At 29.0% G+C, this 26,051-nt stretch overlaps 1 protein-coding gene across 26 annotated transcripts in view; it reads left to right on the top strand.

Annotated features, from left to right (window-relative positions):
* LOC107451236 (nuclear factor 1 X-type) overlaps positions 1-23,926 on the top strand; it is a 90,097-nt gene extending 66,171 nt beyond the window's left edge. For 6 of the 26 annotated variants that reach the window (XM_043043062.2, XM_043043065.2, XM_043043067.2 and 3 more), the window contains 9 exons: positions 2,173-2,235; positions 4,518-4,853; positions 6,047-6,118; positions 8,946-9,124; positions 10,351-10,471; positions 13,164-13,337; positions 15,750-15,892; positions 18,249-18,501; positions 22,282-23,926. In XM_043043062.2, coding sequence (XP_042898996.1) covers positions 2,173-2,235; positions 4,518-4,853; positions 6,047-6,118; positions 8,946-9,124; positions 10,351-10,471; positions 13,164-13,337; positions 15,750-15,892; positions 18,249-18,501; positions 22,282-22,382 — 1,442 coding nt within the window. In that variant the 3' untranslated portion in view covers positions 22,383-23,926. The remainder of the gene's footprint in view (positions 1-2,172; positions 2,236-4,517; positions 4,854-6,046; positions 6,119-8,945; positions 9,125-10,350; positions 10,472-13,163; positions 13,338-15,749; positions 15,893-18,248; positions 18,502-22,281) is intronic. The other 20 variants (XM_071186187.1, XM_071186195.1, XM_071186189.1 and 17 more) reach the window with 7 other exon arrangements.
* The last annotated feature ends 2,125 nt before the right edge of the window (positions 23,927-26,051 follow it).

Raw genomic sequence — 26,051 nt, 5'->3', positions numbered from 1 at the left:
GATTTTGAAATCCAACATCGCGATTCTTAATCTAAGGCCTCTAAAAATTGTGTGAGAAATGAACTTTCTTGTCCTATCAACACTGATGATCAAAAGTCTGCAAAACGCAGTCTACAGATCAGTCATGTTAATAAAAGACCATCGAAAAAACAAAGAACTGATGAGAAAGTCCATAAAGGTCCTTTAACCAATAAAGAAATGTTTTTTAAAATGATGTGATACATAAAATCCTGCTTATGCATAATTACTCAAAGTTATCTAAATTATTAAAAAAAAATTATTTTAATCAAGATTTTATTTAAGAACATAATTACCATTTATTTATATTTATTTGAATAGATAATAATGTAATCATTATCAGATTGGCTATTGAATTCATATTTTTTCTTTTGCACGTTTAATACTACAGTTATAAACTTCCTCTTTTTTGTGTTTTTGTCAATCACATCCCTGTATATAACATAGGAGCCCCTGAGTTTCTCCGGAAGCTTACAGTATTACAGAAATAAATTTAAAAATACTGGAAAAAAAAGATTTTTGATTTTATTTTTGTCACAAGTTGCATAATTTTTCTATCTGAATTTTTATTTGTATATAATTAACTTTTCTTGACTTTTTTCCCCTTTATATTTCAATATTATCTTTTAAAAGAAAACTCAGTTTGAAGTGAATTGGTGATTTTTAAAAATTAATAACTTTATGTAACAAATGTTCTAGTATGCTTTAAGAGTAAATATTATTTGAGGATACTGATACATATCTCGCAGATTTGATTAACCCTTTATATCCTGATGACACTCATGCATTTGGTTCCACTTAACATTAAACAAAATAATATTTCCTTAATCCAACAGATTTTCTTGATCTTTTTAATTTAAATAGTTTTCGTATCTAACTACAAAACACACTAAAAGTTTAAACTAACCATGATAATTAAAAATATGTTTCACAAGTTTTCTGAAAATATAATTTGGGATAAAGTGCTATTACCCAATTCCACTTTAATATATAAGTGTTTATCCTATTCAGTATATGATACTTATGACTAAGTAACATATTATAATTAATTGAAAGTGCAATGTTAAAAGCTTTGTTGGAGTGAGAAATGGCGGGTCAGGAATTTTATAGTAAAAGATCAGGAAAAACCTGCAAAAGTCAGGATATTGTTTTCTCAAAATAGTGTAGGAACTCTGTTTTTCTATTTATTTATTTTTTGTTAACAATCAACGATTAAAAGCATCTTCTTGTTGATATCAGAATCTTTTATATGCATTTATAACCTTTGTACATTTCTTAACAAAGAGTTTAATAAATTCGTCAATCATTTTTCTATTTTTTTGCAATTTTCCTAGGTGTAAACAATCAAGATTAAAAGCATCCTCTTGTTGATATCGTAATCTTCTATATGCATTTATAACCTTTGTACTTTTCTTTACAAAGAGTTTAATAAATTCATAAATCTTGTTTGAAAACTGTATTCACTCTGTTTAAGCAGTGTTATAAGATTTGTTTTTTTTTTTTTTTTGGAAGGGTTTTTATATTCATCTTGATTTTATTTTGGCTTAGACTTTGCAGTTCTTTAGACATATTATATTTAGCGAAATAAGCTGTAACTTGTAAACAACGTGCTTGAAACAGAAATTAGACATTTTGAGGGTAGTGGATAGAAGAGCAGTCCAGTATTTCATAAATTATGAGTAAATATTTGTTATAGTACTGTGAACTGATCTCTCATCATAATGTCTTTTTTACTATAGAAGTTGTTATATAGCTTAACTGTATTAATTTAGTTCCATTTTCTATTCCTATGACTATCCACTCACTATTTCTGAAGCAATGTTATAGGTAAACAGCTCTGCCAAGTTCCATTTGTAGCTCATTTTGATCACCAATTCCTTGTATTTATTTTAATTTCAGCTTATAAATGTATGTTCCAAGAATTTAAATGTAAAGTTTGATAAAAAAAATTCTTTTTTTTTTTTTGGTTTCTTGAATAATAAAGTATGTGTGTTTATAAGTTGGAATAAAACTTTTATTGCTTATCCAAACAGTTGGGTATGTTTAGTAATTAACTCCAGTCCACAACTGGTGTCACTATTATTTCATTTGAGTGTTTGTTAAATGCACAAAAAGAACAATCTGAAATATCAGGGTGATCTTTTTGTTTTGCAGAACCAGATTTCGTCTTTGCTTCTGGTGTTTTTACATCTGCAGAACTATATAGATTATCCAGAGGTGAGCAATAAATATTAATATGTACCAGTTTTGGATTGGATGTCATTTACTTTTAAAGACCCGTTTTTCCTTAGTAGCTTTTAATTTAAAAATCCCACACACTTTTTTTTTATTTTTAAGCTTTGATTGAAAAGTAATGAGTATTAAACTACTTTCTTTCACTAATTTTTCTTTGAATGTTTTATCGGAGATGCCCACTTGCTCTGCTTTGTGAAAAAGTATTTTCGAGTGGTAACGATATTGAAGGTATTTTTGTTTTAGCATTTTTCATTTTAAGTAATTTTTTCACCACTACTTATCAACAATTTTAAGTATCGTATGAGATGTGACTTAATTGCGTGCATCTTGTAATTACTGTGTTAAGTAGTAAACGTAACTATTATTAATTCTACACGTTTTGATATTAATTCCCTACCAATTTATTAAAACTTGTGCAGAAAGCGGAATAGTTGGCATCCCTGTTTTATTTTTAAAATTTTTATTTCATTTAAAAGTTTAGACATTTTTAAATCTGGAAATATGTAGTCAGGGTATAGCAATTTTTGCCGAAAAAAAGGCATTTGTCACTATTTCATTGATATAATCCTTTTTAGGGAAGTGAGTCTGAATATTTTCATTGTCAATTGCCGATTTTTGCGTTTGTGCAAAAAATTTTATTCTATTAGTTTGTAGTTTTTGTAACACTACAAAGAAAAAGAAATATACTTATCCAACAGGCAATAGCAAAAACCTCTTTATTAATCTGCAACACCATTCTAATGTTTATCTACAGAGACCTTGATTAAAATAAATTTGAGGCACTCCCCTCTGTCGCTCATTAATTCTTCCTCATTTGAACACTTTGCTAAAACAAATGGAATGAGACGTAAAATTATTTTCTGTAATGACACACTTGGTGCACATCTGGTATCCAAAGAAGAAAAAAAGAAGCTACACAGTTTTAAATAGTGTTTAACTTTTTTTAAACTGCTTCCCTTACAAATTAATTCTTTTGAAAAGAAAATTGCAAAAAATCAGCATATTTTTTTGTTTCATTAATAAATACAAGGAACTAAAATAAAACATAATACACAAGTTCTAGGCTGAAATTTTAATTCTTTTAATGTGTAAAAAAATTAATTTACTATCTCGGGCAAANGCCATCCCCTCCGCAGAGGATCAAAATTGTGATGGCATGTCTTCGGATCATCCTCCGGGATGTTTCCCAGACCGTCGCCAATAGCCCATTGTGCAGCTCTAGTGCGACGTAAATTAACAACAACATCTGGTATCCAAAGAAAAAAGAAAGAAGCTACACAGTTTTAAATAATGTTTAACTTTTTTTTAAACTGCTTCTCTTACAAATTAATTCTTTTGAAAAGAAAATTGCAAAAAATCAACATATTTTTTATTTCATTAATAAATACAAGGAACAAAAATATAAAACATAATACACAAGTTCTAGGCTGAAATTTTAATTTTTTTAATGTGTAAAAAAAATTAATTTACTATCTCGGGCAAATGAAAAAAAGCTAAATAGTCTTTGTATGATGGTTTTTAAAATAAGGGACAAAAAAAGTGATACTTTCCAAACGGTGAAGTGATACGTCCTCTTTTTCTTTACTATAGAAATTCAACAAGCATTGTACGTATAAGCGCACATAACGGGTGTGCAGTCCTACAACCCAACTGCAAAACTTGGCAAACTTTCAATCACAGCAGATAATTTTTTTTTGTTGAGTAAAAACGCAATTAAAGAAAACGTACTGAAAAATTCTGCTACGACCAAGTTTTCTTGGGATGATAAATATTTCCAATATATAGATACAAAGTTAATTCGGGATAATCAGAGAAGCAGTTAATAATGGTATGTTTAACCCACTTGAGGTTCTGCACGTAAAAAGTCGTATCTTAAGCGGTTTTTCTATGTTATTACATAGGGAGAATGTTTCACCCCTACATACTATTTCCCTATGTTGCCCCTTTGATAAGCCGCCAACGAGTTAAGAATTCTAAATATTAGAGTGTTTCAAACATCACTTTATTTCTTTACGAACGATATCAGAATTTTTAAATAAAATTTCAGAAAAATATGTATACAGTTTATTCAAACAATAGAAAAGCTACTGCACATTGTCATGAAGAATTTTCAGCTTATTTTTTTGCAACATGTCAAATAGTCGGAAAAGGAAATACTTCATCAGAACAAAAATGTTGTACCCTTTTAATTTCATACTTTACATGTTGATATTCATTCTCTGACATACATCAAGCTTAAATGTGTTCTTTTTTTGTTGTGACAGCATCTATTTTGCAAGCTACAAGTAATTGCCAACCCGCTCTGAGTATGATCAAGATAGAATCTCCTACCTATTATTGCAATAGTTACTCATCACCGCCTGATCACAGAGGAGGAGGGTTGCCCTCTGGTGCAGCGGGCCTTTCTCTGCACCCACATAACAATCACAGCACGTCTCATCCTCCTAGTCCACCAGAAGAACCTCACAACAAGCGCCTGCGTAAAATGTCCTCTAGCGAAGACGATGTAGACAAAGTTCATAATGACATCACTAGTTTCTATGGCCAGAGCCCAGCTCAGTTACATAGCCAAGCGTCTTGGAGTAGTGATATTGACCAAGGTCAGTACTTTATTTATATATTTTTTAATTATATCTATATTTTTTTTATATTTATCTAACATTTATTTTAGTTTGATATTTCATTAAAAATTTACTTACCTAAAAATGGTTTTTATAAAATTCTTCAGTTTTTATCAAAATTAATAAATAATGATTTTATCTTTTATTTCACAGTTGTCTAATAGTTTTGATATTGTCATTTAGTTTTTAATAAATGTATATAACCACCAGGAGTGTATTAGTTTTAACCTTAAAAACAGCAAATTTTATTAATAACTATTTTAAATCTTGAAAAAATTAAAGAAAAAGCATTAGCTTTATGCACATATTTTTCAAAATAGTGTTTTATCGTGGGCGTGCATTCAACGACTATACTTCTTCTGGTCCTTTTCTGTAAAAATTTTGATCAAAAATTTTCTGCACTACAGAGAGTTAAAAATGTCAAAAATTTTGTATTATTTATTATTTTTTTGATAAGAATTTTAAATAGAGTATTGTTTATATGTGATGTAATGCTTTTGTGACATGCATAATTTTTTTTTATTATGTGCATATTAAAAAATTAAAAATTTTTCTCATACATCATAAATATCAATTGTTGATTTTTTGCAAATCACTGTTCTTAAACCTAACTATTCTTCATTAGTATTCCTAATTACTACTCTTAAAAGAGGCATATGACTTCTTTATAAATTAATTTTTCTATTATTAATCAAATCTATTATCTATAAATGTGAAAATGCTTACTAATATCTGTGATCTGTTTTTATATTTTGTTTCAGCTTTTCTATCACTTTTTAACTTTCTGACTATTTTTCTTACTTTTGACTCTTATTCTCACGTTTCATTACTTTTAAACTTGGAAACTCTGTTACTTGTTTTGAGTTGGATTTTTTTTCTTAAATCTCACTCATCTGGTTTCTTGGCTCTGCAGTGTTCTCTATAATATTCTCTATTAATTATTAAAAATGGATATTTGAAATGGCGAGTGTGCTCTCTTTGTGATGCAAAATCAATTCATTATTTTATTCAATTCCAATTTAGGATTTACTAAAATATGTCTTCTTTTCAAACATGCAGAAAATTTTGGTCGTGACACCAATTTTTACTTTTCTCTTTCTTCCTTTTATTTCTTCTGCCTTCCTCTAAAACAAAGAGAATTAAGCATCGAAACAGATTTGTAACTATTACAGGTGGACCCCTGACCCCACATGCCAAGGAAATAGATGCAAATGAGGTTGCCCATTCATCTAAACATCAAGATGGTAAGTGTTGTATCAGGAGTAAATAAGTGTTCATCTAACCCTGATTGTTGTGTTGCATACTGCATAAGAAGTTGCTTCGTGTACAATGCTTTTTTTAATTTTCATGGAAGATCTCACTCTCAATTCTTTTATAGCTTTATTTTAATGAGGATTTTTCTCTGCATCAGCTAGGAAATGATGCTGTTTATAAAACTAAACATTGTGCTCCATTAGTAAAATTATACTGTTGAAATTTTCTGTTCTAAACAAATTAAGTCTTAAATTAACACAGTTTATTATTTCTTTGCAATAAAGTTTTCCTCATTATTCTTAAATAGAGTCAATTATACCTATATTTAGTTTGCCGCTTTTTTTAAAAGTAGTTTGGTATATGTTTGCTGTTATCTGTAAAAAATGCCTTGATTTTTAATTTTTTTTTATCTGGATTCTTAATTTGGCCAACAATGAAACCTGAAAACCACAAACCACATCTTTTGATATTTTTTTGGAATTGATATTTTACTGAAATGCTAAACTTTAAAACTAAGAGGGATATAGATTCTGAACTAATGTTTCTTTTGGCTCAATTTCCAGTAATAGTTTTTCAGATATTAGTAATTATATAAATAAATTATATGTTCAAAACTCATAGCCATTTTTGACAGACTTTTTTGAAGTAAAGCTAAAATCTCAAATTTTTGTACTTTGTAATTATCCTGTTGACCATTTTCATCAAACCTGATATTATCCCCAAAAGGTAGCTTATACGCCAATAACTGCGAATTATATCATATTTACTGTGTAATCCTTGACTACGCGGGTTAGTTTTCTTTAGCATTCTGAAATATACTGCGTTTTTTTTTTAAATGTTTTTTTTTTAACTCCGCTGTAAAATGATTTGAATTTGGGATTAGCCTGCCACTGAAGAGTGTGCAGTGGCATATTTTAAAGAGTATAAAATCTTTTTTTCTAAGAAAATGTGCGTAAATGGCCATGATATGACATTGTATATCAAAACTGATTAGTAATTATAAAAAAAAAGGTTTTTACTTTTTTATTCTTTTTATTATACTTTTTTATTACGTATTTTTAAATTTTTGTTATTATTATTTTATTATTATTTAATAAATTTAATGTGTTTAGAATGTTTATTTTGGAAATTGATTTTCACTATGATGGCGCCTAAGAATTTGCACATTTTTGCAAGTGCCGACATGCTGCCAGGATAATCCCAATGTACAGGTCAGCAAGATAATCCCAAAGTACCAAAGAAATGTGTGCATTTCATTCTTGATGGATGGGTGCAGTGAAAAAACTACTTTCCTAACTTTTTATTTTAAATTTAATTTTTTTTCCATCATAGTCTTGATAAAAAGCAGTGTAGAGAAAAATCCTTTATCGGAAACTCTTTCTGTTTCAATTTCTCCTCAGTGCAATAACCTCTCTTTGCCTTTGGATATTGCTGATCTCTGTCCTATGTATTGAAATGTTTTGAGCACTCTTGCACTTAAGCTCCATATATTTTGTATTTCTGTGGAAATCCTTCTTTGCAATTGTTTTCCTTAATAATGCACATAGTCTCACAGACTCTCAAAACGCACATTGTTTGCTACGCTTCATGCACTTACCTCTCTCTGTTTTAGAAAATATTTAGCAATTAAAAGGTCGATGTTTGTATTTTCTCCTCTTTATTATATGCTATAGTTACTGTGTTATATATATATCAAGATATTTCATATTGGTTATATTTTATCTGTTTTTTCAATTTCTTTTTAAGAGTTTTTAAAAATTTGTTTTTCTTTTGGCTGTAGGATGGGTTTAATAAATGTCTTATCGAAAGTTATACTATGCATAAAATAAAAAAATGCTTTTATATATTAGAATTTCCATTCATTATTTTTTAATGGTGCTTCATGTTTTAATCTAACTATAATGACAATCAATAATCAAATTATCAATTATTTATTAAAATCATTCTAAGAAAAATCAGCAGTTGTGTTAATGATTAAAAACAAATGTCTTTAAAAAGTAGAATTTCCATACATTATTTTTTAATGGTGCTTTATATTTTAATCTTATAGTAATGGAAACTTAAATTTTCAAATATGTATTAATTTTGTTCTAAGAAAAATTTGCAGTTGCGTGATTAATAGATTGTTGAATGCACCTAATACTTTACTGCTCTACTAACTTTTTTTCCAATGAATAAAATTAGAATTTTTATGTATGAACGCTCAATTTACAAAGTCGGGCTAGGGAAGTACTCTTTTATCATCACACCTGAAAAAAGTCATCACCTTATATCACGTCTTGTTAGGATTAGTGAAAAGTTTGAGTCCATTATCTTGTGTCTGAGTGCAGGCTCGGAAAATCGGAAGTGTATAACCAAGTTTTTGTTCTTTGAGTAATATCACACATGTAATGCCAGGTTATATGAAAATGTGCTACTAAGTGGTTAAAGGTACTCTCCTAAAATAAAATAATTTCGGATGTGATAGAACCATGCCATAAAAAAATACAACCAGTGTTTGTTTATGCTGTAGTACAAAGTCTGGTCAATTAGGAGTTGGTTCAATGTTTTCTTTCTATGCAATTAAATGACTTGCTCTGTTTTTATTATTATTAAAGCGCTCAGTAGGATAAACCTAGCATTTTCAGGAAATGGACGTAGGTCAGCTTGAAATTCTATGAGAAATTCCTAATAAACTCTGGAAATTCTTTAAGTATTAGTAATTAGCTATATAATACTCATATACAACTTCAAAATATTCACTAATTCTGAATAGTTTTTAGCAGTTAATTCTTCTATTTTGTACTTAAATGCAATATGTGTACCTTCTTTTCAAAGGCCTACAGCAGCATACGGCTATGAACATGACATCCCAAGCCTCCAACATAAGTGGTCCTCTTCCTCATTCCAGTTCCTATTACTTAGGCCCTGGAAAATATCAAGAAAATGGAGATGCTCTTTCTGACTTTGTAAATTTAGTGTGCCAAGAAGCCCAGAATTCTGGTCCAAGCCCACAAGTAAGTTATTTGAGAGTTGGAAAAGTAATTTTTTGTAACACAAGTATTTTTGAAGTAATATATGTTAAGCGTGGTGGCAAAGAGTGCTTGGAGAGTGCTATTAGGATTTTTGGGAATTAAGTCATTTTATGAAAAGAAACTTATAATATTTTTAAATCTTAGCTCATATTATATATATATATACTACAGAGTTAAAAATGTCAAAANTGCGCGCAATCACATATATATATATATATATATATATATCAGGGGCATGTCCAGGCCAAATTTACTACCGTTTAGCTGTACCTTCACAAATTCAACTTGAAGAAAACAGTAGTTCCACAAAATATTTTTTCTTAAAATTTTATTTTTGTATCTCGTAAGAAACGATAATCCATATTTTTGAGTTGATTTTTTTTATATAATTTTTCATTTTCACAAATTATGTCTAAATTTTCACAAAATAGGTACCTCTCTGAAAAACCTAGACAGACCCCAGTATATATATATTGTCTTTGTTGATAATTGCAAATTAGAAATTGAAGTTCCCTTTTTTCGTATCAAACTTCATAACACTACTTAATTTTATTACATTCAACATTCAGTAATATGAGTTTGACCTAGCCCCCCCCCTATCTTTTTTGGCACTAAATTCAATATTCAACCAACCTTTGGTTTAATTTTTTTAATTGTTAATGCACTCATAAATTAACATTCCTTTGCAGAACTAACTAGATTAGTTTTCTTCTCTAAAATTAGTTTTCTTCTACAATTTTTATAGAAATAGGAACAATATAAATATAATTATATTACCTTGAACATCTCTTTTTCTTATCTAAAAGGCATGTTGTAATTATTTTTATAATTATTACTATTTTGCATAATTATGTTTCAAAGTACTTTATCAGATATACTTGAGAATCAAGATACTCTGGTATCCAAAAGCATACTTTTACACATATTTCAAGCATATAAATAAGCTACACTTTTTGGTCAGTGTATATGAAGATAATTAGAATTCATTGCAATATTTTAAAAAAAAATTTTTTTTGTATATTTAGTGTTATAGTATAATTCGGAACCTTTAACTACTTTTTCCCCACATCATTGAATAAAATTTAAGAAAAACAGAAAAAAAACTGACATTACATAAAGTCAATATTAAAATTGAATAATTGAGGAAATGAAATTGTTATTGATCTTTCTGTGGTTCAGTTATATTAAAGTTGACATTTTTTGTACAGACTAGCCAAGATTCCGAGGCTCAGAGTCCCACTAAACTACCACACTTTTATTCAAACCCAATGCTTCCTCCTCCTCCGCCTGCTCCTATGGCAAGGCCTGTTGCTATTATTAGGTCAACAGGTAAATATAACTTTTATGTATTTATAACTTTATTAAATTATTATTTAATTTTTAAAAATGTGTTACATTTAATAGTGCAAAGTGAGACAATGTGGTATACTTCCACTATGTTGTGGAAAAAATTAGAGACCACTATGAATTTTCTATGATATATTAGATATTAAATAATAGTGATTCTGCTAGAATTTAAAAAGTATGCATCTTTAAGCCCCTGGACTTACAAATTTCAAACATATTTTTTATTAAAAATGGGACCCTATTTAAAGTAATAAAAATCATTAAAGCATTCTAAATTTTCTAAAATTACATAATCAAGGGTGTCACTCTTCAGTTCTGTAGACTAAAATCAGTCTCGAGAAAAAATCAGCAGACTAAATTTCATCAATGAATATCTCTTTTCCATTTGTTTTTTAAATTAAAATGTCATTTTCTCTTTACAAATTTTGTAAATATTTTCTGTTAAAAATAAAATAATACATTTTGATTAAAACATTGTTATTTTTCCTAATGATTGTAAAATGATCAAGTAATAATATGTCATACTGAAATAAAAAAATGGTATCATTGTTTCTATTACACAAGTATTCAAAAACATAAAAATTATGCAAAAGTAACAATAACAATGCTCTTTAAGCAATGCTTCAGTGCCTGCTAGCTTATGCGAAATTTATCCTATTGTGTCTAAATTTTCTTCTGTTTTCATTTTACCCCCCTTTTTTTTAAAAATTGCTGTTAAAATAAAGTTTCTTTTTTAAAAAAATAGACAAAAAATAACAGTGAAGCAAAAAATAAGTAAAGATATGAATAGCTTCATAATATATTATTGGTTTATTATTCAATGATTGGTGTAAAAAGACATAGACTCATTATTTTTATCTTGATTGCTGTAAAAAAACAATTTATTAATAAAATGAAATAATTTTTTAGAAAAATGATCAGATCCTTGTACTGATACATAGAAAGGTACATTTTTGAGTCAGTGAGCTATAAATTTCTAAAAAATCTGGTAAACGCTAGATTGTGTTAATTTGTCAAATAAGTTCAGTAAAGTGGCACCCATGCATAATTCTAGGTGGTATAAAAAACAATTTGCGCTTCAAATATTGTTTTAAGAATTAAAAGAGGAAAGTAGTCTTTAAAATAAAATAAAAAATTAATAAAACATAGTAATTGTAGAGGCTGTTGGTTGCAAAAGCTGAGATAGCATGAAAACCGAGGTAGGAGGACGAACCGAGTATTAGATCGAAGACCGAAGGTAGGAGGACGAACCGGAATAGTTCCTGCACGGATGAATACCGGCGGAGTACAACCGGCGGCCAAGGCAGGGAGTGAAGAGGCTGATGTCCAGTACTCAAGCAGATGTCAGTTTCCCTTCGAAAGGGTTGTTGTTCAGCGTCCGAGAACTTCGTACCGATATTCCGTTTCTACCCGGTGACGTCCACCTGTAGTATGAGATGTTTACAATCAAAAGTTTAAGTTTTAATTGTTCTTTTAATAACTTTTAAATGTTTTAACGAATAACCTGTAATTGGAGTTTGTGAAGTTTCTTGATGGTGTGAAGTTTCTTGATGGTTTGTTATCTTTTACTCTTAATGATGATGTTTCATTGCCATATTGTTTCATTTGACGTCTGACATTCCCATCACTGAAACCTATACAGTAATCTGTGATAGTGTGTAAAGAATAAAATCTCTATCTCTTTATCCATCTATTATTATGTTCATTTGTCTCCATTTATTGATAAACGGGGAAAAAAAAAGAATTTCTGAACAAGAAAAGAGAGTTTCAGTTAAAATCAAAGTTTTTAATTTTAACTGACTCAGTACTGAGCAGCTATGCAATTTGATACGCAAAATTATTTTTGATTTCTTCTACTATAAATACAGAAAAAAAACTTGATTTTATTCTGCCTACATAAATCTGCTGAAGTGCTATCATTTTATTTTTCATGATAGAGAATTACCTGTCCTCGCACATGGGTCAAAACATTTTTTTTGCGGTCTCGTATATTTTTTTAAAAATTTGATTTGTTATAGATCATAAGCTGAATAGCCTGATCCTAAATAATGAAAGCTTTCACTTAAAGAATATGGAAAAAAGAAGAAGTCCAACTCTTTGAATATGTAAACTGGGGGAAGCTGCTGTGTGTGACACGCTATACCAGAAAAACAACTTACAAGCTGAGCAACTTACTCAGATTTAGCAGAGCGTCACTCGAACTGAGATCCAGCATATGCGCATAAGAAACAAAGTGACAGTCAGGAGGTACATCACGTGTGAACAGAATGTTGGACGACTCAACATGCACAAATTCGTATGCTGCATCCCACCTACCGCCATTTTATTCTTTCTTTCTATGTCAAAATATGTTAGAAGTTTTAATCAACAGGGATGATATAAATATATTCTCAAAGGAATATTTTAAGTAATAGTACAGTACTCTACCACTGGTGTAAAAAATACAGAACTAGAAATTTCTTCTTTACCCCAACTCCCCAGAAGTGGTTGGGAAACCCGTTTCAAGAACCTTTGCTGTACCCCTAAATGATGTTCTTTCCCCTATAAGCAGGAATCACACCTAACCTTGGTTGACTGGTTTACAGTAGTATGCCAATGAAAGCTAGACCTATGTATATTTTTTGCTTTCATTGTAATCGCAACTACATATTGAATAAAATGAAACTTTTTTCAGGTAAACTTGCTTCATTCTCTGAAATAAGTGGATCTGCTCCAAGCCCACCTAACAATGTCAATCAGGCAGGGCCTAGGAATAGTTCCCCGGTCTCTGAGACCTCTTCAGTTGCTAGCTCTGTTGTTGTGAGAGACAACCGAAAGCAACTAGCCTCTCCTCCAGTTACCTCATCTGGTAAGTGATTTTAAATGTGCTACAAACCTTCCTGTGTGCTATGCATTTGTGTTAGGAAACATTTATACAAAAATGTTTCTTACAGAAGAGTACTTTTTCACTTTAACGTATTATTTTTAAATGAATTAAAGCAATTAGCTTCTCCTCTAGTTACATTATCTGGTAAGCTTTTAATAACAACAGTGCTTGGTATAAAATGACAAAAAAAATATTGAATATTTTAATTATTATTTTATACCTCAGTCAGTTCACTATGACAGGGTTCAGCTCTATGATAATAAATTTACTAAATAATAAATTTACCGTGATCTGTACATATTTTTAAAAACTAGAATTTTTTTCCTTGTTATTGTTCATTTTTTATTTTTGCTTATATCTTTTTCACTTAAAAGAGCTAAGTAAATTTTTTAAAAGCCATAAAATAGATAATAATTTCAAATATTATATGGGAATTAAATTTACTTATTTTTGCTGACAAGGAGGGAAAAGAGGTATGAGCAATGCTTATGGTAGACATTAAAATCCCTTTATTTTAAAATTTTTTTAAAAAAGTTTATAAAAAGAAATATTAAGATAAATTATGTATGAAAATTATTTAAATATGGAATAAGTTGAATTCAGGGAAAGAAAAAAAATTTGAAAATATTTCTTTGAGCAATTTTAAAAAGTTTTTTAAAGAATATTCTAGTCTAAATTTTATAAAATTAATTAAAAAATAAACTTTGTTTTATGTATAGTTAAATCTTCTTATTTGAATTTAATTTTAGAATTCAATTACNCTCTAGTTACATCATCTGGTAAGCTTTTAATAACAACAGTGCTTGGTATAAAATGACAAAAAAAATATTGAATATTTTAATTATTATTTTATACCTCAGTCAGTTCACTATGACAGGGTTCAGCTCTATGATAATAAATTTACTAAATAATAAATTTACCGTGATCTGTACATATTTTTAAAAACTAGAATTTTTTTCCTTGTTATTGTTCATTTTTTATTTTTGCTTATATCTTTTTCACTTAAAGAAGCTAAGTCAATTTTTTAAAAGCCATAAAATAGATAATGATTTTACTTGCAAATAACGGGTCGTTCAAATATTATATAGAGATTAAATTTGCTTATTTTTGCTGACAAGGAGGGAGAAGAGGTATGAGCAATGCTTATGGTAGATATTAAAATCCCTTTATTTTAAAAATTTTTTAAAAAAGTTTATAAAAAATATTAAGATAAATTATGTATGAAAATTATTTAAATATGGAATAAGTTGAATTCAGGGAAGGAAAAAAAAATTGAAAATATTTCTTTGAGCAATTTTAAAATTTTTTTTTAAAGAATATTCTAGTCTAAATTTTATAAAATTAATTAAAAAATAAACTTTGTTTTATGTATAGTTAAATCTTCTTATTTGAATTTAATTTTAGAATTCAATTACTAGAATAAAACAACTTTCCTACATAAGTATGGGAAGGGATTTGTGATTTGCAGAAGGGGGGGGGGGGGCGGGGGGGTCCAAACATTTGCATACATAATATTTGAATAGCCCCTAACATGGAAGGTGGAATTTTTTTAAATATTATAAATTTTAGATGGATATTTAAATCTATTAGATTTGTATTACCAAACTTTTTATACTTAAAAAAGTAAGTGGATGAAGAAGGTGTATAACATTAAAACAAGCATATTATTGTTATAAATGAAAGATATATATGTTGATTTATTTTATTGCACTGATAAAAGCTAAGTGAAATTTAGTTGACCTTGTAGATTTTAATAACTCAACTGATGGGAGCTACTCTGCGCTACTATAGAAAAGTCAACCTAAGCAACGAAAAGTTCAAAATTGATATTTTTATCTATCTGTATAATAAGCTATATATTGCAAAAAAAATTTTTTTTCAAAAATGAACTTTGTTTCAAAATGAAAAATGAAATTTTATTTTAATGTTCATCATAACGTCAAGCCACTTAACTCGAAATCTATTGTGAAGTACTTGCTTTGTTTTTTTCTTTCAATTTCATAGTAGTACTATAGTGTAAAAACTTAGAAAGACATAATGTACTTAAAGTAATCAAATCAAATAGAATAAATCTAAGATAATAAATCAGATAAAATAAATCTAACATATACTAAAGAGAAAAAAGATTACGAAAGCATAAATCATCTTGGAGGTTTTAAAATTTGTATTTTTCCGAAAGCAGTTCTTCTGAATGGAGAATTTTTATTGAAGCCTTATTTTGTGAGAATTAAGTAACATAAGTATTAAGATTTTCAAACATTTTAAAATTAACTTCTTGTTATATGCACACCTCATCCACTTATTTGACGATCACTACGAGGTTTGAATTAAAATGTCATTGTTTTAAGTGTTATGTTTTTTCTTTATTGTAACAATAATAAAAATATTTGTAAGATTTTTCGGTTATTCTAGTTGCTCCAGCAGGAAATAATGGACTAGATGGGTCTCAGAGTAACCGAGGATCCATGAGTAGCCCTTTCACATCCTTGCCAAGGCCAGACAACAATTTTTCACATATTCATCCTCAAGCCCATCAGGTGACTATAATTAACTTATTTCATATAAATTCTAAAACCAGTATTAAGAGATAGGTAAATTTTTACTTGTGCATGCTGCTTGTTGCTGAGCAAATTTTTTTTATCTTTAAAATTACACTAAATTTTACTTAAAATTATGTTTTGATGTCAAAAATTTTAAAAACATGTAGGATTTTAAATTAAATAGCTTTATTGTTGAAGAATTGATAAGTATTAAACAGGCTTTAACCATTCTCCAACATTGTTTTTTAATTACGTAAAAGAAAAAAGAAGAAGCTAAGATAGTGTTATTCTAAAATATGAAATGGAGTTTTCTTAATCTTTTAATTGCCTTGCTTTTCACTTAGATTTTCCGTCTCTGAAATTTTTATAAATCCGACTTTATTTGTTTTTAATTCAAGCTATTTTATTGTTAGAAAATTTTTTATTTAATTGAAATTCAGGCTGAAGCTGTCCCACAAATTTTGTGAACAGGTATATAAATTTGCTTTAAAGGCAGAAACTTACTAATTGATTAGCTGTTAGGGGTAATAGCCTATACAATCGGTTGGTATAAGGAAATATGGGGAAACTTAAAACATTGTAACCTTCTAATAGAGTACTAGGAATAGTAAATATTGACAATTTTCCGTAACTCTACTGCATACTGTAAATCTATTTAGAACTGTAGAAGCTTTCTTTATTATTTAAATAGCACTGTGAAAAACTATCTCTACAGTTATGAAAAATAGTTCAGTGACTTAATGCAACAAGTTGGTGTTACTAATTGTGTTATTGTTGGTAAAAAAGAAATTTTTTTGAAAATTTTATTTTAATTCCTTGTTTAACTACTTATTCCTTTATCCCATAATCAGGATATTACAAGCTGTATCATGCCTCAGCAACAGGGTCCGTGATTCTTTTGATTTAAATCGGATTTTTTTTTTAATTCAAATACACTGAAAGAAGTTTGATTTATGACAAAAAAACTTTATAAATGTTGAATCAAAATTAAATTAATATTAAAATTATATCATAAGAATATTTTAGAAGCTCTAACTACCTAAAACAATTTTTCATTATAGTACATAGCTTTGAATGCATAGCAACTATTTTGAAACAAATACATGGTTGAAATTTAAAGACTAGATGAAATAGAGAATTTAGGGAATACTTTAACTATTAAAACAAAGTTCCAATTTCCAAATCATCATTTAATTTGAAATTGTGATTTCTTTTTTTTTACTCTCTTGATTTTTAAAATGTCTAAATAAATGTAACAGATTGTGTCTATAAATGTAGTCATTCATCAATAAATAAATAAATATCTGATCTATATATTTTTATATTAAAATATTCATTTTTAATCCTATATCAAAATAGATAATTTAAGCTAAAAAAATTTTAAAAAAATCTATGTACTCATTGAAATTTTTTTTCGCAAAATTTCTTTATAGAAAATCTGATAATATCAAAGATACTCTAAACATATTATGAGAAAAAGATACTTAAATGTTTAATTTAATCTGTACTTTCAATCTCAAGAATCAAGACTTTTAAAAATGTAATTTGAAATGTGTCGGAATTTAACACATACCAAGAAAGAAAGTAATTTCGTTAGCTAAAATTAATTAATGCAGCAATTTTTAATTATAATAAATTTTGAAACTAAGAAAAGAAATAATAAAGGTATCAATAATTTAAAACACTGTTTCTTAACATTTTAAATCAATATATACATAAAAAAAAAAATTTGATTTAAATCAATGATTTTTTTAAAAAAATCATTCGATTTAAATCGTGATTAAAACAAGCTGATTTAAATCAACAAACCCTGCCAGCAATCGTACATATTTTACCTCATTGTGTTCAAAACTTTTCGATCCAGAGAGAAGTGAACTGATTTAAGGGAACCAGCCTAGAAATACCTATTCCCCCTCTCAGAATGAACTTCTTCTCTGGCTCATGACTAGTGAACACATTGCTATTTGAAAATTTTCATATTTTGCACTATTTAACTTTTTCTGTATCTTGATTCCAATGCGATTATTAAATTTAAAAAAAAAAAAACTTATCTCTACTTTATTCATTCTAACTCTAGCATGTAAAATTTGCTTTTAATATGTTAATTATTTTTGATGTGTCAAACTAATTTAATTTATAACACCAAACGTTAAATTTGAATTTGTTGGCCACGGCTGTGAAGCTTAATTTGTGATTTTATCTGTTCAGTACTTGGTACTGATTTTATAAATTCTGTAAGTGAAAAATAGCAAAGTAAATTATTATTTGTAGCCTTCAGTGAAAAATAAAATTGAACTTTCATTAATGATTAATTTCCAAATCAGTAAATTGATTTTCCTTTATGTTGTATCAGCTCTTTTCATATACAAATATCAGCCCGGTGAATGCCATGAGTGGTATGATCAGCCCAACCAACATAAGCATGTTTACTTCACCAGCAACGACGCCTCGTTCGACACCTCGAACGACCCCCGTGCCGAGGTGGAATGCTCCCTTCATCACTTTAGATGAGAACCTCGATTATAATATGATGGCAGGCCTCATGCCTGGGACGAATTCTGACTCCGATGCTCCTCACATTATCGAAGCAGAAGGTGAAATTGAAGGTAAATACTCCACAGTCTCTTGTTCTCGCTAAATTGTTTTTTAATTTTTACTTTTTTGGGTGGATCAGTTATAATATACATAGCTGCCAACTCTACTGCATTTTGCAGTTTCTCCAGGTCTACTGGTTTAATTAAAATTCTCCTGTTTTTTGTAAATTTTAAAGAATTCCTTAAAATAGAGTAAGTTTCCTAAAAAATCCCTATTGAAATAGATTTTTTTTTTTACAGATTATTGCTTGCTATTGAATAATTAAATAAGTATTACTAATGAAGCAAACCTCATTTGTAGAAATCAGTTCAAAACTTTTTTTATTATAAAATGTTCAGTTTATTTTTATTCAGAGCTCTCTTTTTAAATTAATTTTAAAAAAATCTTTTAACCATCTTTGATGAATCAAGTGGCTATTAATTTTCGAAATTAAGAGTAAACATAATAGTAATATAATATAAATATAACATAACATATATAACATAATATAATATAATATATATAACATAATATAAATAATAGAGTAAGAGTAACATTTCAAGTATGTTTAATGTCAATAATAACTGAAAATATTGCAGTTTTTCTATTTTGATGACTCTAAAAATCCCTGAAATTCCCTATGTGTAAAATATTTAGTACATTATGCAACAATTTATTTTATTTCGTAAAATCTACGGGATATTTTTTCCCTATTCATGTTGGCAGCTTTGAATGTATGTAAAATTAAATAACTCCAAATAATCACCCTTCTTAAACAACAAATTTAATTCTTTAACAATTATGTTCTGCTAATTCTAAATATGTTGTCATTGAGGAGGAGGCCTTTTTCAGTTGATTAGCATCATCACTCTCGCTAGAGGACGTGGTGGACTATTTTCCTGGCCACCATGCTCTCCTGACTTATGCAGAATGGATTTCTTTCTTAGGGGTGCACTGAAAGTGCTGCATGCACAACAACTGTGGATTCAGAAATGGATCTGGTTGCGAGAATTGTCTGTGCTGTTGCGGATATCCAACGAAATCCAGGTGTATTTGAGCAAGTCAGCCAATCCATGGCGCGACTGTGTAATGCATGCATCACCACTAGGGCTGCAAGTTTGTTGCGGGAAAAAAGACCCCAAATTCGCGGAAAAATCGCGGGAAATTTTGAAAATTCACAAATTCTAAACATAAAAAAAATTTATTATATAAATGATGCAAAAGACAGAAATTGCGCAAATAATAAAAAAAGCTTACAAATGCACAACAAAAGTATTTCTTTGAATTTCAAGCAATATTAATATTTTTATTTAAATGAACAGAATTTGGGTACAAAGTATTGTACATTGTCAGATTATTCTCATCTATCCTTAGTCTTTCATCACTTAACACATTTTTATACTTAGAAAACGATCTTTCTGCGTCAACGCTGTTTTTAGGCACCGACAAACTTCGAATTGCCAATTTTGGAGCGTTCGGTCTTTGATTTCCAAACTAGATCAATTTTCCTTCACCAACGCGCAATTCCTTGACCGTTGCTTTGTACGAAGTAATTGCTGTGAAAACTCAAACATTCTACATTCAAACTACTAGTTACAAGTCCCTACTAACTACTAGTCCCCTCCCCCCCACCTTCATCTAAGAAACTGATCCATATTTTAGAAATCACAAGAAGCCGCCCTGGAAAAATTAACTGGATATGTAGAAAGGCAGTAGAAATTTCATTGCTCAGTGCAATAGCATGTATAACAATTTTTCTGTCAAAGATTTGATTTATAACATTTTCCTTCTTTTGTGATTCCAATTTCTTTCCTACTCTTACTGAATTCAGGAAGGTAATTACCCTCCCTAAGTGTAGAAAGACCACCTTAGTTGACAAGATTGTGACTATCTCTTATCTCTGAACTATTTTCATGTCATTTTGCTATTGATTCACTCCCCTAAATATCTAATCAATTTTACATGTTAAATTGAAGGTTCAGGAAAATAAAAAATTCTGTTTAATAAAAATAATAAATGAAAAAAAATCATATTTTAAGCAATTTTCGCGCAAGTCAAGACATATTGAGAAATTCGCGGATTTTAGGAAAAAAGATGACAATTTCGCGGAAATTCGCGCTGCGACAAACCTGCAGCCCTAATCACCACCAATAGTGGAAACTTTTAACATCTTTTGTGAATTTTTCACACATCATCTACCCCAGTGCATGAAATAACTTTGGCCATTAAATGTTTCGGATGATGTCATTGTGTCTCTTGGTTTCTTGTTGTACATGTCACGATACTTTCCTACGACATTTCCGACCATGGGTTGCTATGCAATTCTGAATTTTTGTGACCTCCCCTTAGAGTTTGTTCCAATAATCCTGGGNTGAAAGTGCTGCATGCACAACAACTGTGGATTCAGAAATGGATCTGGTTGCGAGAATTGTCTGTGCTGTTGCGGATATCCAACGAAATCCAGGTGTATTTGAGCAAGTCAGCCAATCCATGGCGCGACTGTTCCGACCATGGATTGCTATGCAATTCTGAATTCTTATGACCTCCCCTTAGAGTTTGTCCCACTAATCCTGGGACACCCTACGTAATTAGTTTCTAGTGTACATTATTTTTTATTCGAAATGCATGGGAAGCAGTAAATTACAAATATTTAAATGTCAAAAATTTTGACTTTTGACGTTACACCATTAGAGAGTGTTAGTGATTTTCTGCTTCCTTTTCTTATGGCTACAGATGAATCCACTGATATCTTTAAATTTCCCCTTTCTTATTTACTGATTCAGTTTTGTCCTTTTTTTTACAACTTTTTTATAATATTTTCCTCTGCCTTTTTTTTCTGTGCATTACTGTGCACTGAAGAAGATGCATGGTTCATCAAAACTTTTATGCTATTTTAATACTTATATGACAGTTTAGTCCAAATTCTTTACTGCATAGTGGGTGCAGTTTCTTTCTATTATTTAAATATTATTTTTGGCAATGTGAGATGCATCTGAATTTTTGTTATAAAGGAGGGATATTTATTCCAGAAAAATAAATTAAATCGTTTAGGAAAAACTGATTTATTATGTAAATCTTATTATAATGCACATAACCACATTTTAAAATTATAAAATGAAGAAAAGTAAGTCCCTTAAAGATATCAAGATAATCATTCCTGTTCTCTCATCAAGAAAACACGTTGATTAGCGCTTAGGCTGAGGGCCTAACCCCCTCGTCCTTATGCCAAAAATTAAACATTAAAGGAAAAGTGAATCGTTCCCAACTCACAGTTAGGAGCATGGGAAGAAATCCAAAGTTGGCGATTTATTGAAAGATAATATAGCCAAAAATGAAGCCAACCTCCCTTAATCAATATTAAATTTGAAAATAATTTGACAAAGCTAATCACCAAAAAGACTGTGAGAAATAGTATAACCATGTAACTAAAATATTTTTGGTGGTTAGAAACAAAGAACTATAAATAGATTTTGTTTTCATTTGAGGCGCGACAGAAAATCATTGAATCTGACATTTGCATTGAAATAAAAAGTTGAATGCGTTGAAATAAAAGCCATTACATTGATTAATTAAAAAAAAAAATTATTAGCTTTTTATAAAAATTTTATAAAAATTAAATAATTGGTTTAATTTAGTTGAGAATCCACTAAGAATGATTTAAAAAATAAACAAATTTAAGAAATAAAAGAAATGTTAAGAGCTAGGAAATATGTAATGCTGATTATGGCATCACAAATTCATATGTAATATATATGTAAATTTTAATGTTGGTTTTCGTCTTTTAACGTCTTCTTCTATTTCTCGCATTCTAGAACGTTACTTCACAGTGGTTCACAGCAATGATGGTGTGGATGCAAGCAGTCAAACACCTGGCAGCAGTGCCTCCGTCACCCCCAAGTCCCAACCATCTTAAATCAAACAGTTTCTTTTCTTGTAAAAAAAAAATATTTTAAAATTCAGCTTGTGGTGTAAGATAAGATACGAAAAATATTCTCTCGCCCGCATTGTTTAAACTGGTTTTGCCGAGATTATCGTTTTTATGGTTGCAATATTTTGAAAAAGAAGAATTAAAAAAAAAAAAACTGTGAAACTACGCAACTTATATATAAATCAGCAGCTCCTGAAAAGGTACTTGGCAAACTTTTTTGCCAGTGTTAGGAAGAAAGGTGAAACGACATAAGTACAAAAAAAGAAGATGAAAATGAAGATGACTCTGAAGGAAGGCAGAGACAATCAAAGGTGTAAAGAACATAAACATTGAAGGAGCATCAAGACTGAATTTGATGCCTTATTATGTACCCCCCTGGGGGGGTACAGTGCTCTTAATTCTCTTCCATTTCATTGCTTATAGCTAAGAGATTTCTAAGACAGTTAACTTCCGCCCATTGAGATTTCACTATAATATTACTTCCTGGGGCCTCAGTAGCTTTTCAAGAATTTTTGCATTTTAAGAACTTAGTAGGCTGAGTACACATCGAACCCACAGAATGGCTACTCTTTCTATCTTTGCTAAAATTTTACTTGTTTAAAACAGAGATAGACATAAAATATCTTAATATTTTTGTAACAGAATGTTTTCATTTGAAAAAAATAGTTGATTGTAACTCCTATATTCGATTTTTTAATTTTCGCAAAATCGAGATTCGATTTTTTCGCAAAATATACCTTCATATTTTCCAGCATAAAAATATGTTTTAATCTTTGTAATCTTCTGAATCTTATGTTAAAAAGTATAGTTAATGTGTAAGAAGTTTAACTATTAATATCAAAATATGCATCTATTCTGTAATGAAAAAGTTTTTTTTTTTAATTTTATGATAGAGGTTAGTGTTATAATTAAATATCTTAAAATAATTATATTAGTTTAATGTATTATAAAAGCATATTAGTGTTGTAATTAAGATATTCTGTTGTGCTGGATGTGTTATCAGCAGTAGTACAACTTCCGTAGGTAAACTACCAATTTTTCTCACTTTTTAATAAATCAAATAATAGAAAGGCTCTGGGATCGCCTTTTGCCTTTCAGATCTTTATGAATCATTCCTAGAAAAGTAGAAGATATAGAATTATAGCTACGATTATAGAAATTAGTTGCTGCTAGAAATGTAAAGAAAAGTTTTTATTTTTAACACTTTTCTGCTCCTGACAAATATGCGCCATTTAAAACAAATGTAGAAGTCATAGAATGTAGTATATATTACCAGAGGCGTCAATAAAAGGCAAGGGAGGTTCTCTTTAAAACTTGACTTCACAAATTCAGATTTTTAATACCTTTTTCTTCATGTAAAACACTATTGTTTTTTTTCCCTTCTAAATTTGAAATTTATTCGCAACTTACCTTTTTCTACTCTTACGAGTGAATTAGACATTTCAGCTTTAATTCCTCACTCCTAAAAAGAAAGATCATTCAACTCTTATAATATTCTCTTGAGTGACTTTGTCACCAAAAAAAGAAAATCTTGATACATTTATTCTCACGAGTGAGTTAGTCACTAAAAGAAAAATATTCTCAATCTATATTCTCTTGAGTGATTAAGTCACGCAAAAATTATTCTCCGCCTGCCTTTGGCGCCTCTGTGCATTTTAAAGATGAAATAAAAAGTACTACTATAAGTGCTCTTGATTCAGTCTCTTTTGACATTGTTGAATCTATTACATTTTTCAAGTAGAGTTATTCATGAAAAGTAGAGTTAATGTTAATCATTTTAAATTTTTGCCTCTTTGGCGAACGAATAAAAAACTATTCCTAGATCTTTTAGGAATAACTTGTTGATAAATTAAAAAATCAGGGCATTTTTTCATTCGTGCCCTTTCTTTTCCTCTGTAGAGTAGCCTTTTCTCTCATTATCCCTCCCCATCCCATGTGGAAGAAAAGAAAACAAATTTATCCATTTTTCTATTCATAAAGTGATCTAAATATTTTTCTGAACTTAATCACTGTGAAAGAGAGAGAGAGAGATGATTTTTTTTATTTTCTTTCCCCCATTTTTTGTATGTGACGTAAGCACCTCTATTTAATTTTTTCAAATCCCTTAAATAGAAGAAGTATATATTGCCTTTTTATGTGTCGGAGAAATAAAAATGTGATTAAAGAAAAGCAATAATATTGTTATTTTCAGAGCTACAATGCTGTGAGATATTGTTAACTGTTTTTGCACAAATATTCTAAAAAAAAATATTATATTGTTTCCGATTTGAAATATAGTCTTTTTAAGTTTTGAGAATGAAATAACTTAAGAATTGATACAAGATGCCAAAGATTACAAATATATAGAACTTGGCTTCATTCTAGGGTTTGGTTTTCTTTATTAGGATTATGCTATGGTGCTAACAGCACCCTATGGTGCAATCAAGCTAATTAATTCTTTCTATAATAATCTCAGGTATTTCATATTTTAAAAAATTCAGTATGTTAATCTCTTCTAGGCTTATTCTATTAAACTTCTATTTATTGAAGCACCTCTATTAATTTATGATTATATAACACCTTATTAATATCTATTCCAATTCAAACTATTCATGAAACATATTATATGCTCTAAAATTATAAGCAGTAGAGAAAATTTAAAGTTTAGAATTTTTCACTCATCTAAAAATTTATTACTTTTTTTATTAATAACTCATTCTACTAATAGGCTTTAAAAAAAGGCATCTTTTTTCTAAATTTCTAATTCTTTTTTTGGGTTTTTGTATTTATTCCCTTTTATCTAGTTTGATTTGTACATAGAAAAGTTTTTTTTTTAGTGATAAAGAGTTTTTCAATGATGTAAGCTTATTTATCAGTTGGTAATTTGTTTTTTAATCAGTGATAAGTGCCATATGTTCGAAAATAAAATCCCTAGTGATTTTAATCTGTTGTGAAAAGAAGAAAATTGTTTGAGAATTTATGTATTTGTTATCATAGATATTTCTAGCTTTACATTAACATATTTTTTATTGTTGCTTCATAAATTATTTCTCTTTTTTTTTTTTGGCACTACCCAGTGCCTTTACTGTTATTTCTAAATACTGATTTACACTAGTCTGTATATTTTTTGTTGATTTTTCTAGAAATGTAAATACAGTTATTATACAATTATAGATTTATGTAGTTGTAAATTGCTGAGATAAAACTAAATCAACTAAACTCTTGTATTTTGAAACGTGAACCCGGTGTTATTCTCCCTGTCGTGATTTGTTTTCTTTGTGTTTGTTTTTAGTCCTTTTTTCCATCAATTTTAGATCTTTATAGTGTTTTTTTGGTTTTGATTTCTAACCAACCAGTGCTGAAAATCTCAAATCTACTCACATTTTTGTTTTCTCATGAATGAAACAACATAATTTTTGGTCTTCCTCTTCTTGAATGAAAACCCTGACTGCATTTTCATTTTACTCATGACGCTAATCAAATGCATTATTTTAATTCATGTATGTATTTGTGTATATAAAGTGCATTGTACAGCTTTAGTTAGAAGTTTTAATATATTGCATTAGGAAAGTTAACTTAACATACAGATAGATTGAGTTTCGTAGTTGGGCATACTTGCTGAGGTTCTTCGTTTTTCTGTGATGTTTTTTGATGTGTCTCTAGTTGCTATTTCTA

This window comes from Parasteatoda tepidariorum, chromosome 10 (assembly GCF_043381705.1).
Source record: "Parasteatoda tepidariorum isolate YZ-2023 chromosome 10, CAS_Ptep_4.0, whole genome shotgun sequence".
Classification (NCBI taxonomy): domain Eukaryota; kingdom Metazoa; phylum Arthropoda; class Arachnida; order Araneae; family Theridiidae; genus Parasteatoda; species Parasteatoda tepidariorum.
Note: the sequence above shows the minus strand (reverse complement) of the source record. Positions and strands in the feature narration are given on the sequence as shown.